Source organism: Plectrocnemia conspersa, unplaced genomic scaffold (genome assembly GCF_051122295.1).
Source record: "Plectrocnemia conspersa isolate PC_06_02 unplaced genomic scaffold, ASM5112229v1 ptg000001l, whole genome shotgun sequence".
NCBI lineage: Eukaryota > Metazoa > Arthropoda > Insecta > Trichoptera > Polycentropodidae > Plectrocnemia > Plectrocnemia conspersa.
In genome coordinates, this window is record NW_028277165.1 from 25,012,261 (window position 1) to 25,023,912 (window position 11,652).

Consider the following 11,652-nt stretch of genomic DNA (forward strand, 5'->3'; position numbering starts at 1 on the left):
TGCCCACCCCAGGTCTACGTCGTCTACATAACTAATTGTAACAGTTGTATCAGAAGCCTAATGTCATTGGCTGGATAGAATACAATATCTTCGAATGCTCATCAGCATTGTTAACGGTAGTGAGGTGAAGAGCAATATTGGAACAATCATCTGCTGAAGAATATTTTCATCGATTTGATAATTGGTGGACTTATCCGTAATTTGTAGCCATTACAAATTTAATAAAATTGATTAGAAAAATAGATTCAAAGGCAAAATTATTATTGTAGAAGAATTAACAAGCATGTTAACAAATCCAATTAATAGAGTAGAAAATATTCGTTGTCAAGAAAAATCTCTCATTTGAGCAGCTAGATACAATGGCCAGCCGAAGTAATTGTGGTAACATCACCAACGAAGCCAATCAGCACATCTAAACAAATCAATGCATAAGCAAACCAGAATATAATCTTTGAGATTCATGGACACAGTTACTATACAAAGTGTACTTTGCTCATAACCCATTTTCTCCTCGATGCGTTGAAATATAAGTTGAAGTGTTGAAAATAAAAAAAGTGAAACTTATGTAAAATGTATATTTTTAATCGAGTTACAGTTTATTCGTTCTCCTGAGAGCGAAGACGAGCGCTCGCGTTCGTCACTCTGATGGAAAGCTGTTGGGCGCGTTCAACGATGGTTTTTCGTTTCTTCGATGACACTCCTTTAGCGATTTCTGCGCAATATTTCCTATTTTGCATCATCAAAATTTCCAATTCGCGAACGTTATGGATTAAAACCTGCAAACACAAGACGGCACGGATCAAATCGAGTGTACGATTATACTGGTCGTTTACATATTAAGGAACATACTTTACGGAAGCCGTTGGGCAGCATATGCTTTGTCTTCTTGTTTGATCCGTAACCGATGTTGGGCATCAAATATTGGCCCTTGAAACGCCTCCTCACTCTGTTATCGATACCTATTGGATGGAAAACAAAGCGTGTGAAAAAGAGCACGTGTTGCCCGGAACAAAAAGTCGCAAAAAAGTCGACATGCAGGAGTAAAAGTCATAAACGGAACATGACATCGCCACGAGTCGGATAAGTAAGGTTAGGGTTTACCTTTAGGTTTGCGCCAGTTGGTCCGCAACTTGTGGTAACGGTCCGATTGATGGCGGATGAAGCGCTTGGTGCGCTTCTTCACGATGGTGGGTCGATAAACGGGGCGGATCGCCATGGCGACTTTTTTGCGGTACGCCTGTCCTAGCCGTCGTCGCCGGCCACGCGCTCGGCTAAAAGAGTTCGGTCAGGGTAGCCAACGTTACACGTGCAAAACGACAGATTTACAAACGCAGGCGTGTTCAAGACTTTCATATTTATGAACGCGACTTTATTTCATTTTTCTTATTCGCTTAAAAGCAATTTTTAATTTGTCGGCCGTTTCCTTCGCATTATAACCAACACATAAACCAAAATAAGTTCACCATAATACTCAATATTTTGGATTTATACAAATTACAAAGCATAAAAAAGAAAAGTAATAATTATTTTCAATATAAACATCGATTTTGTGCAAAAAGAAATTAAATATTTTCAATAAATAAAAAAACATTTTATTCTCAAAATCTCGCAAATTGCCGCGATGTAAAAAAAAATTATCATAATTTTCGAAAATGCTAAATAATACATAACAATTATTCACAGCATGAAATAACATAACACTAATACCTTTAATTGTTTTAATTAATACGTATTACCAAATTACAAAATCTTATGACTGCATTTGATGCTGTATAAATAATCACCATTATATTAAAAAGCACGTTTTCACTAATTAAATAGCATTGTATGCGTTGGAAAAATGCGTTGTATTGCATGACTGCATTTCTACGTCTTTATAAAACATATCAATTCACTAATAAAAACATTATAAAAACTGCAAACGAATATTTTTTATTTGCGTCTAACTAAATTTTGCTTGATCAATTTAAATCATCAATATCTAAAAAAAATTAGGGTCAATATTTTATCTATCTGCTATTTGTTTGCATATGGCTTTAATACAATTTAAGTTGTTTTTTTTGAGAAGAAATTTGAATTTGCTTTTATTTTAATTTCTATTATATTATTTTCGCAAGATTCCGAAAGAATTTAAGGCTATTGACCTAAACTTTTTAAGTATTATTTGATGTAAAAGCGCGTGGAGAATTTATTTAATGTACTGCAACTTTAAAAAATATTCGTAAACTTATATATATATAGCGACGGCCGGTAAAACGTTGTGTTTGAGTCACACGATCGAAAAATACCGTGCTTAGTTATTTTTTAGTTATTTTAGACACACGATTTTTCTTAAGTTTTATTAATTTAGGCCGTTTGACGTCACCCGATATTGAGCAGTATTTTTAATGTGGTGGTATATTATTATGGCCGCTTCTGTCATCTTATGGCCAATCCTGTTGTCACATTCGGCCGATCTGTCAAATAACATAAAGAAAACTGGACTTCAGAATTAATAATGGCTCAAAGAGAGGGCGCAGCCCCGCTTCCGGCGTCCACCGCTTCCACAATCATGAACATGAGAGAAAAAGAGAAATACATCGAAGACTTTGACTTTCCATTCTGTGACGAATCTGGAAAATATGACAAAATCACAAAAATAGGTCAAGGAACGTTCGGCGAAGTTTTCAAAGCTAGAGAGAAATGCAATAAAAAGTTTGTCGCGATGAAGAAAGTGCTTATGGACAATGAAAAGGAAGGTTTTCCGATCACGGCGCTTAGAGAAATAAGAATTCTTCAACTGTTGAAGCACGAGAATATAGTGAATTTAATAGAAATCTGCAGAACTAAAGCCACGCAGCAAAATAAATACAGATCGACGTTTTATTTAGTTTTCGACTTTTGCGAACATGACCTCGCCGGTTTGCTGTCTAACGTTAACGTTAAATTTAGCTTAGGCGAAATAAAAAAAGTTATGCAGCAACTATTGAACGGACTTTATTATATTCATAATAATAAGATATTGCATAGGGACATGAAAGCGGCAAATGTGCTCATTACTAAAAACGGGGTGTTAAAATTGGCAGATTTCGGTCTCGCTAGAGCTTTTAGTGTGCCTAAAACGGGTCAAGTTAACAGATATACGAATAGGGTCGTAACTTTGTGGTACAGACCTCCGGAACTGCTACTCGGCGATAGGAATTACGGACCTCCAGTCGACATGTGGGGCGCTGGGTGCATCATGGCGGAAATGTGGACGAGATCGCCTATCATGCAAGGCGGAACCGAACAGCAGCAACTGATGCTCATATCGCAGCTCTGCGGTAGTTGCACTCCCGACGTTTGGCCTGGAGTGGATCAATTAGATTTATATAATAAAATGGAATTGCCGAAGGGACAGAAGCGAAAGGTTAAGGAGAGACTAAAACCATACGTCAAAGACCCGTTCGGTTGCGACCTTCTAGATAAGCTGCTGCAGTTGGATCCTGCGAAACGATACGATAGCGATACTGCGTTGAACCACGATTTCTTCTGGATCGATCCGATGCCCGGCGATCTAGGCAAAATGTTGGCGCAACACACTCAAAGTATGTTCGAATACTTGGCTCCTCCTAGACGACCTGGAAATCTCAGAAATCATCACCACCTTGCCGGTCCACCGAATCCGGCCAAGCCAACTACTACTGTGCAAGACAGTGGTTATCAAGATCGAGTTTTTTAAATATAACCTTTTATATTTTAAATACAATACTCAATGTAAAACTTATATACAAGTTATATTGTATAAATTAATTCGAATAAAATACATAATGAAATATTTTTATTTTTATTAATTTTAAACATTTATAAAAATTAAATAAATAGTTATACATATTTACAAGGCAACAATTTTTTATGTTAAACTTCATTTATCGCACGCAAAAATGAGCTTAACTATTAGATAAACCAAAAAGAAAACATCTATCTTTGGTTCTTAACCAATTTTAAAATCTTCGCTTGCTAATTAGGCATAATACACTGTCCAAGCGGTATTAGTTAATAATGAATAATAAAAATCATTAGTGGAAAGGTCAAAACAGATACTTGTTTCAGAGAAAGCCACTGTTTTTTCTCTTCGTATAGTTATACAAGAGTTGCTTCTTATCAACAGTAATAAATATGTCTATAGCAGTAGCGATAAGTATATGGTTATTACCTTCCCTAGGTGTTGTTCATTTAGAATCCTAATTCCTTGTCCAAAATTAATTACCAGTCACAGACAGTTATAAAAACACAATTATTTGAAAATTTTACGAAGATCTGACTCCACCGACGAATTTAGAGCATCATCATTTATTTTCTGATGTCTTCCTGTTTTTAGGTTGTTCTATAACTCGCTATCACCACTTTTTAATTCCATATCTTGATCGTACAAAAAGTGCATTAAATATTGCAAAATTATTTTAACAACTCTAACCCTATTTTTTCTAATGAAAAAAAAGATTTTTTGTATTGAAACAACTGATGATTTCTTCAAAATCTTTAATATTAAATCGGTGCATAGATAGCGCTGTGGCAATGATGGACAATAAAAAAGGTTTCGTTTTAAAAACGACAATAGTTCGTTTTAAAAAGTTACACACAAATCATTAATAGTCAATAACTTTCTATTTCAAACAATGAACCAAAGCGTCAACATCATGAACATTATTAAATTCACGAATTTTTGGATACCCTGAGTAGAAATGGGATTGAAGTATGAATTACACCGAAGTAAGTTTGCTATCCGAAGGCAAGGTTTTGACTAGATTGCATGAGGTTTGCTATCCTTAGGCAAAGTTTTGGCTATATTGCATGACCTTCGCTAGTTTCCATTAAAACAAAACATGCCCGAACTACATCAGTTTGTTGAAGAAAATCACCGATTCCCCAAATTCATATATGCGGCTGACATATTTGAGCACCTGACTGAACTGAATAAAAAAATGCAAGGCATAGTGAAAATATATTTCAACACTAGATTTATAGAACCCAGCAAATTTATGGGTTTCTGATTTGATTTATCAGTCAGTTTCGGAAACTTCTTATTTTAGAAAATCTGGTCACTCTGTACCTATTTTTAAAGACACCCGTAAAATTGACGGGTTTATATCCGTAAATCTAGAGTTAATGATCTCACAAATTAGAATGAACATTGACAGAAGGAGATACAAAAAGTATCTAGAATAGTATCCATAGGGAGGGGGGGTGCAGGTAGTTGTATTTGCCCCCCTTCGAATATGGCCAAAAAAAGCATGTCGTTTATTGAAATACTATGAATTTTAATGCAATCGAAATATTAAAAAAACGACCACATACTGGACAACTTTTGCCCCCCCCCCCCCCCCTCCACTGGAAAAACTGAAATGATGTCTCTAATTATAAACCAGAAATTCTCGGGTTATTTCTCAAAAACAATCTAAAAAAACAGTCTCGAATATATATTAAAAAATATATCATTTCGATGAAATTATATCGGAATACATTTTCACCGGTAGATATATATTTTTACCAGTGAAAATATAATTCATCTGGCATATGCTAGTAAAATTACATGATTTCAACTTTTCTATATGTACGTAGTAATATATACATTTAGATACTTACCATTCTTTTTTACATGCAATGTATAAATATTACAGTGAATGTGTATTTTTCGGTGAAGTTATATAGTCCAAATACATTTTCACAAAAAAATGTACTACAAATCAATCATAAAAATGGAATGAAAACCAATTGGGAAAAATGATTTACACCTTATTAGGAATTATTATGATAAAGCTGAAATCAGCGTTTTATTTTACATTCTGGCAAAAATCTTGTCCAATGTATATACAATAGTCCAACGAATATATATAAAAATTTTAAAACATTTTATTTATTTGAATTATATATTTACACAAGTGTCCAAAATTGGGCTAATGTTCTACAAAACGACTATTTTATGAAGATATTTTAGTTGCTTATAACACAAATGAGCATTTGAATACAAATGTTGATCCTTCAATTATATTATTCTGATAACACATAAAATACGCTTGTGACCTGAAACTTTGTCATGAAAAGTATTATTTAAATATATTTTATTATTAACGGTGAAGTATTTTCATGAACTATGTCTTATAACAATAATATAATGTACATTTATAAAGCATAACAACCAAAATCAAATATTAAAATATAACTTATATAGTATTTTCAAACAGATTTAACAATCTTTTAATTTCGCTAATTCTCGCCGCGTGCGTTTGAACCGGCCCCATCGCCTGGAATACTTCTTCTCCTTTTGCCAATATTGTATACATACACTTTATGTTCGAATCTATAGAGTCGCACGTTTTCGACACAGAGTCTTTATAAACTTCCACATTATCAGCGGTAATAGACGAAATGGAATGCAAAACGCCGGATAAGTTTTCTATTAAATTATCGACCGATTGAGCTATCTTCCTTGCTTCGTTCTCCAAATCGTTTAAAACTGTCATGTCGACTTGCCCGACCTGAGGAACCAGCAATTGTCTGTAAAGCGAGTTCAGAGGAGTGCCAGATCTTGATCGATTTATACTACCGAACATATCGTTCTTCTTGGTGACGGGACTGGATATCTTGATTTTATACTCTAGATCGTCGGCCACAAAGTGTGTCATATCACCGTCGTATACGACCTGACCGTCGAGATCGAGGGGCTTGGTTTCAGATATGTTTGTAGATTGACAGAGAAGTGAGAGCGGACGCGATGGACCCGGTGTCGGAGTTTTGTCTGCTTCCGAGCTATTGTTGCCTTGGTCTGAATTAAAAGATATTTCACTGTAAGAGGCCATCATCTGTGGAGCTATTTCGTCTTCGTCTAAGTCTATTTTCATATTAGAGTTGTCGCTCAATGGAAAATGTAGAGTTGCTTCATCATATTCTTGATTGCTATCTCCTTCTTCCATTTTGAAAGCAGTCTTAAAAATAAAATATGTATGAGATATAATACAATTATTTTAAATAATAATCACTAACATAATAACGAATCGAGTTCTATCTGTCAGATTTGATTTAGGTACCTTAGTGCTGCCAGTAAAAAAAATAGTTTCAGTATTACTCTTCTCATATTGGTAAATATACAATATGTAATTTTATAAGATATTCATTTCATTATTGATATTATATAATAATTAATATATAAATTAATCAAAATAGAGAAGAAATGCTTAGTTAATATTAGGTAGATAAATATTTTTTTGTTTGCTTATATTTGTATATAATATGTAGTTCTATGCCATTTTTCATAAAAAGGGAGAGGGTTAGTTCAAATCTTTTTTACGGACTAATTCTGTTTTAAAATAATAAATAATACCTATGACAGGGACCGTCCCTCGATTAATTTCCACCTTTTCACACATTATTGCATTTTAACCCTCCAATTAATATTCTTTGTATGCAAGAGACGAAAATTTTTGTTTTGCGACGCATATAGATTAAAATTGGAAGTCAAAAACAAAATATTTTTGTACTGTGATTTTAAGATTTCGTTCATTCAAGCCGGCTGGATAATATTCAGCGCCCCAGGCTTTAAAAAAAGTCGTCCCTGCAGAGCTAAAAAAAGATTATCTAAGATATTCTTAATAAAAAAAAATTTCCAAGGTTACCTTTTTTTGATTTTAGCTCTCGCAGCATCCTTAAATTACCAAAAAATCCATGACCTTTTTTTTATTAGTTGGATGGTGCTGTTTATGCTTATACAAAAACCCTATTTTGCTGTTCGAATAAGTCTGCTGGGTAAGTCACTCTTTTTAACCAAGATTCATTATTAAAATAAGCCACGAGGTCATTTTTTCCTTGTATTTGCAATAACAATATTTCCACTTGATAACCAACATACAGCAGTGTAAAAAACCTCATGATTAACATTCATGTCTTTACACAGTGATTTAATTATACAGGTGTTAAGAGCTTCAGATTTAATGTAATTTATAATTTTTATTGATTTTCATTGCTTTTCTGAAAGTCCGACATTGACCTTAGCATAGCTGGTACACTATTTGAACAAACCCCACAAACGTTTGTCCATTCTAATCCTGCAGTCAAAAGATATATATTTATCTTATCCATAATATTTTTTTTTTGTAGTACACATTTCATCATTTTCTAATACATATTTCAACTGATAATATATATATATATATATATATATATATATATATATATATATATATATATATATATTAAATAAATTAAAACTATTTATTACACTAAAGATTTGTAATTTTCTATGAGATTGTAAGCATCATATTTAAAAAAACTAATAATTTATAATTTTTATTAAATGTTTATTTCATTCCTTATTATAGAGTACACAATAAATAATATTAAATAAGTATCTATATACACATTTATGTAATTAACAATAATATAATAATATAGCTAATACTATTAGGAGAAAATATTAGGTTGTCTCATAATATTTTGCGTTTTTTAAGGACTATCTATATGAAATTTTTGCTGCTTCCCCTAGTCTGACGCCGGAGATATATGCCCCTTCCTAGCTACGCCTCTGACTCGTACCTTCTCCCCCTATAAAAAGAATGGTATATATATTTTAAAATAATTAATTTTAAGTTTTTATAATTTTTAAACGGTTATTCTATATTATAAAAAAATATTCGGCACATTGCCAATTACAGTATTATCATGCAATTTTAAAAACATGTTGCATTCCTAAAACGAGCAATATAGTTTTAATTTAATACATCCTAAAATTGTGTAAATGAATCGAAGTGAGTTTACGAACGCTCTCATGCTCACGCATGCGCATAAAAAGTTGTTTCTAAAATATTCCAATTGCAAATTATTATGGTGAGAATTAGACCCATGAAGTATATTTTTTTTAATAATCTTTACTGTGTATAATAAATAAATTAAAAATAGTATGTTTGGTATCGTAGTCATATGTAAATTTAATAAAATTTAACACTACCTAATTGTGTCGTTTTTATTGCTACTTAAAGAACATGATTTAAATTCGTGATGCAATTGAATTAACGTTTATAGAAATAAGTAAGTTTATTTTGTTAGCAACATCGTATTAATGACCTTCAACTTATTTTTAGATTATGTTATCTTGTATAAATATTGTACGTATGAATTGAGTTGTCTATAACTGTAATTCAACTAATACAAATGTAAAAACAAAAAGCGTTAGCCTTGAATTAACCTTACAAAATTAAAGCTATATTTAACTATTGTACACAATTCATTTTTAAATTAAATGCTACTTCAATTAATTGTCTTTGTATAAGATTTTTTTATATTATGTAATGTAGTTTGTTACACACTTATCATACGATTTATCTCAAACAGACAACTATATATAAGACATAAGCACTAACCGAACATTAACATTTAACAATAGAAACATTTTATATGTCTAATATATTTGTTAATTAATTTAGATTCACCCCATTAAATCAGCAATAAATTCAATTATATTTACTCATTTCCTGTAAGAGCGAAATACACATCAAAAGTAAGTGAACGTTCTCGTCTAATATATTAGTAGAAATCTTGATGAAATATTATTTCATTATAGATGGATTCATCTGGGTTACCACCGACTTACATTGAGGGCTTTCACAACAAAGAAAGCGTTTTAAAAATGAAATATAAACGTTTAGGTAATACCGATATGTATGTTTCTTTGTTATCTTTTGGAGGAGGTGCTTTTAGTAAATTTTACAGGTTTGTTTATTTATTGATGTCACAAGTTTAATTATTGCTCTTGATATAAAAACTACTTCTAGTGCATTTAACGAAGAAGAAGCTATTGAAACAATTCGAGAAGCGATCAGAAATGGCGTCAATTACATAGATACAGCACCGTGGTACGGACAAGGAACATCCGAAACTGTTATTGGAAAAGTAATTATCAACTTTATTATATGCATATCATATTTATCATTATCAATTTATGGACTGTCTCGATTTGGATGATTGGTTGTTCTGAGGATGTTTAAAATCTGCTTGATTCTATTATAATTAAACTCATATTGAACTATTCCAATAGGCATTAAAAGGTGTACCGCGTAAAGCTTATTACATTGGAACAAAAGTTGGACGTTACGAATTGAACTTTGAAGATATGTTTGACTTCACAGCAGAGAAGACTGTCAAAAGTTTTGACAAAAGCTTAGAGCTGCTGGGACTAGAATACGTCGATATAATTCAAGTGCATTATTTAATTAATCAATTAATAAGCAACCACCGGTTATTGATTATAAATACATTTTAAGGTACACGACGTTGAGTTTGCATCCAATCTCGATATTGTAGTGAAAGAAACTCTAGCATCGTTGAAACGAATCCAAGAATCAGGAAGAGCAAGATATATAGGAGTTACGGGATATTCATTATCCGTTTTGTGTGAAACGATCAAGCGTTCTGATGTGAAAATCGATACTATATTAACATATTGCAGAAATACGTTGATTGATTCTTCGCTAGATGATTACGTTAATCTTTTGAAAGACGTTGGAATAATTTGTGCGGCCGCTCACGGAATGGGTCTGTTGACAAATGCTGGACCGCCTCTATGGCATCCAGCGTCGGATTCCGTCAAAGTAAATTGTAAAGCAGCATCAGATATATGCAAATCTCAAAATATAGAATTGGGAAGAATGGCGATATCGCATGCGTTTAAGAATACTGATGTGGCCACTAATTTAGTCGGCATGAACTGTAGAGAACTGCTTCATAGTAATCTATCAGTTTTATACGATGGCTTGACGAAAGAAGAAACTGAACTATTAAAAAAGCTTAATGAGAAGTATGATAAAAATATAAAGTTTACAAATAAGTTTGTCTTTCGAGTATTAATATTAAAGCATTTGTAACGTGTATGATATAAAGAGGTAATAAACATAATTTTACGAATCTCAAAACACCACCCTTATTATTTATTTAAGATGGGATAATTTAAATGTTCTATATATATATATATATATATATATATATATATATATATATATATATATATATATATATATATATATATATATATATATATATATATATATATATATATATATATATATATATATATATATATATATATATATATATATATATATATATATATATATATATATATATATATATATATATATATATATATATATATATATATATATATATATATATATATATATATATATATATATATTTATATAAAAGACAAACTCATTTAAACACATGTTATTCTGTTAATATGATTAAATGTCAACTAAACTTTATCTTATCTTATAGGTACTTCAATAATATGAAAAATACACAATGGGAGAACATTGAAGTGGATAATTACTGGAAATATATGAACAATTTAAAAAAGTAAGATGACCGAAATAGGTTCTAAGAAAAAATGTGAAATGAACAAAGTATTGTTTATATAACATCAAGATTATATTATAATATACACCAATATACGATTATTGATAATTAATCTCCATTTAATTACAAATATAATACAATTATGTACTTGTTTTGATAAAAAAATATTTTAAGTAACATAAAACAATGATATTGTAATATTTTATTTAAATAATCCTAAGATGATTTAAATTACATAAAACTTTTTATAAAAATAAATGTTGTTTTAATTTAAAAATGATTGTAAAT

At 31.2% G+C, this 11,652-nt stretch overlaps 3 protein-coding genes and 1 pseudogene across 5 annotated transcripts; 2 read left to right on the forward strand and 2 right to left on the reverse strand.

Moving 5' to 3' along the window:
- Positions 1–560: 560 nt before the first annotated feature.
- Positions 561–1,278, reverse strand: RpL32 (Ribosomal protein L32). Its single transcript, XM_088183446.1, has 3 exons — positions 1,102–1,278; positions 850–959; positions 561–776 (listed from the first exon to the last, which is right to left on the reverse strand). Exons 1-3 carry the CDS (start codon positions 1,214–1,216, stop codon positions 597–599), a joined length of 405 nt encoding a protein of 134 aa, XP_088039572.1. The 5' UTR covers positions 1,217–1,278; the 3' UTR covers positions 561–596.
- Positions 1,279–2,425: 1,147 nt separating this feature from the next.
- LOC148239356 (cyclin-dependent kinase 9 pseudogene) lies at positions 2,426–3,794 on the forward strand (annotated as a pseudogene). The gene has a single exon (XR_015810525.1). The product of XR_015810525.1 is annotated as a cyclin-dependent kinase 9 pseudogene (transcript).
- A 1,963-nt stretch (positions 3,795–5,757) lies between these two features.
- On the reverse strand, positions 5,758–7,076 carry BORCS6 (BLOC-1 related complex subunit 6). Its single transcript, XM_088190781.1, has 2 exons — positions 7,003–7,076; positions 5,758–6,944 (listed from the first exon to the last, which is right to left on the reverse strand). Exon 2 carries the CDS (start codon positions 6,930–6,932, stop codon positions 6,183–6,185), a length of 750 nt encoding a protein of 249 aa, XP_088046907.1. The 5' UTR covers positions 6,933–6,944; positions 7,003–7,076; the 3' UTR covers positions 5,758–6,182.
- A 1,976-nt stretch (positions 7,077–9,052) lies between these two features.
- LOC148239358 (uncharacterized) lies at positions 9,053–11,622 on the forward strand. 2 transcript variants are annotated; one of them, XM_088193950.1, is made up of 7 exons: positions 9,053–9,116; positions 9,435–9,508; positions 9,572–9,720; positions 9,783–9,900; positions 10,046–10,207; positions 10,272–10,804; positions 11,284–11,622. In XM_088193950.1, exons 3-7 carry the CDS (start codon positions 9,572–9,574, stop codon positions 11,366–11,368), a joined length of 1,047 nt encoding a protein of 348 aa, XP_088050076.1. In that variant the 5' UTR covers positions 9,053–9,116; positions 9,435–9,508; the 3' UTR covers positions 11,369–11,622. The 2 variants fall into 2 exon arrangements, with proteins under 2 accessions (XP_088050076.1, XP_088050068.1); XM_088193942.1 differs by having other exon boundaries at positions 9,106–9,164.
- The last annotated feature ends 30 nt before the right edge of the window (positions 11,623–11,652 follow it).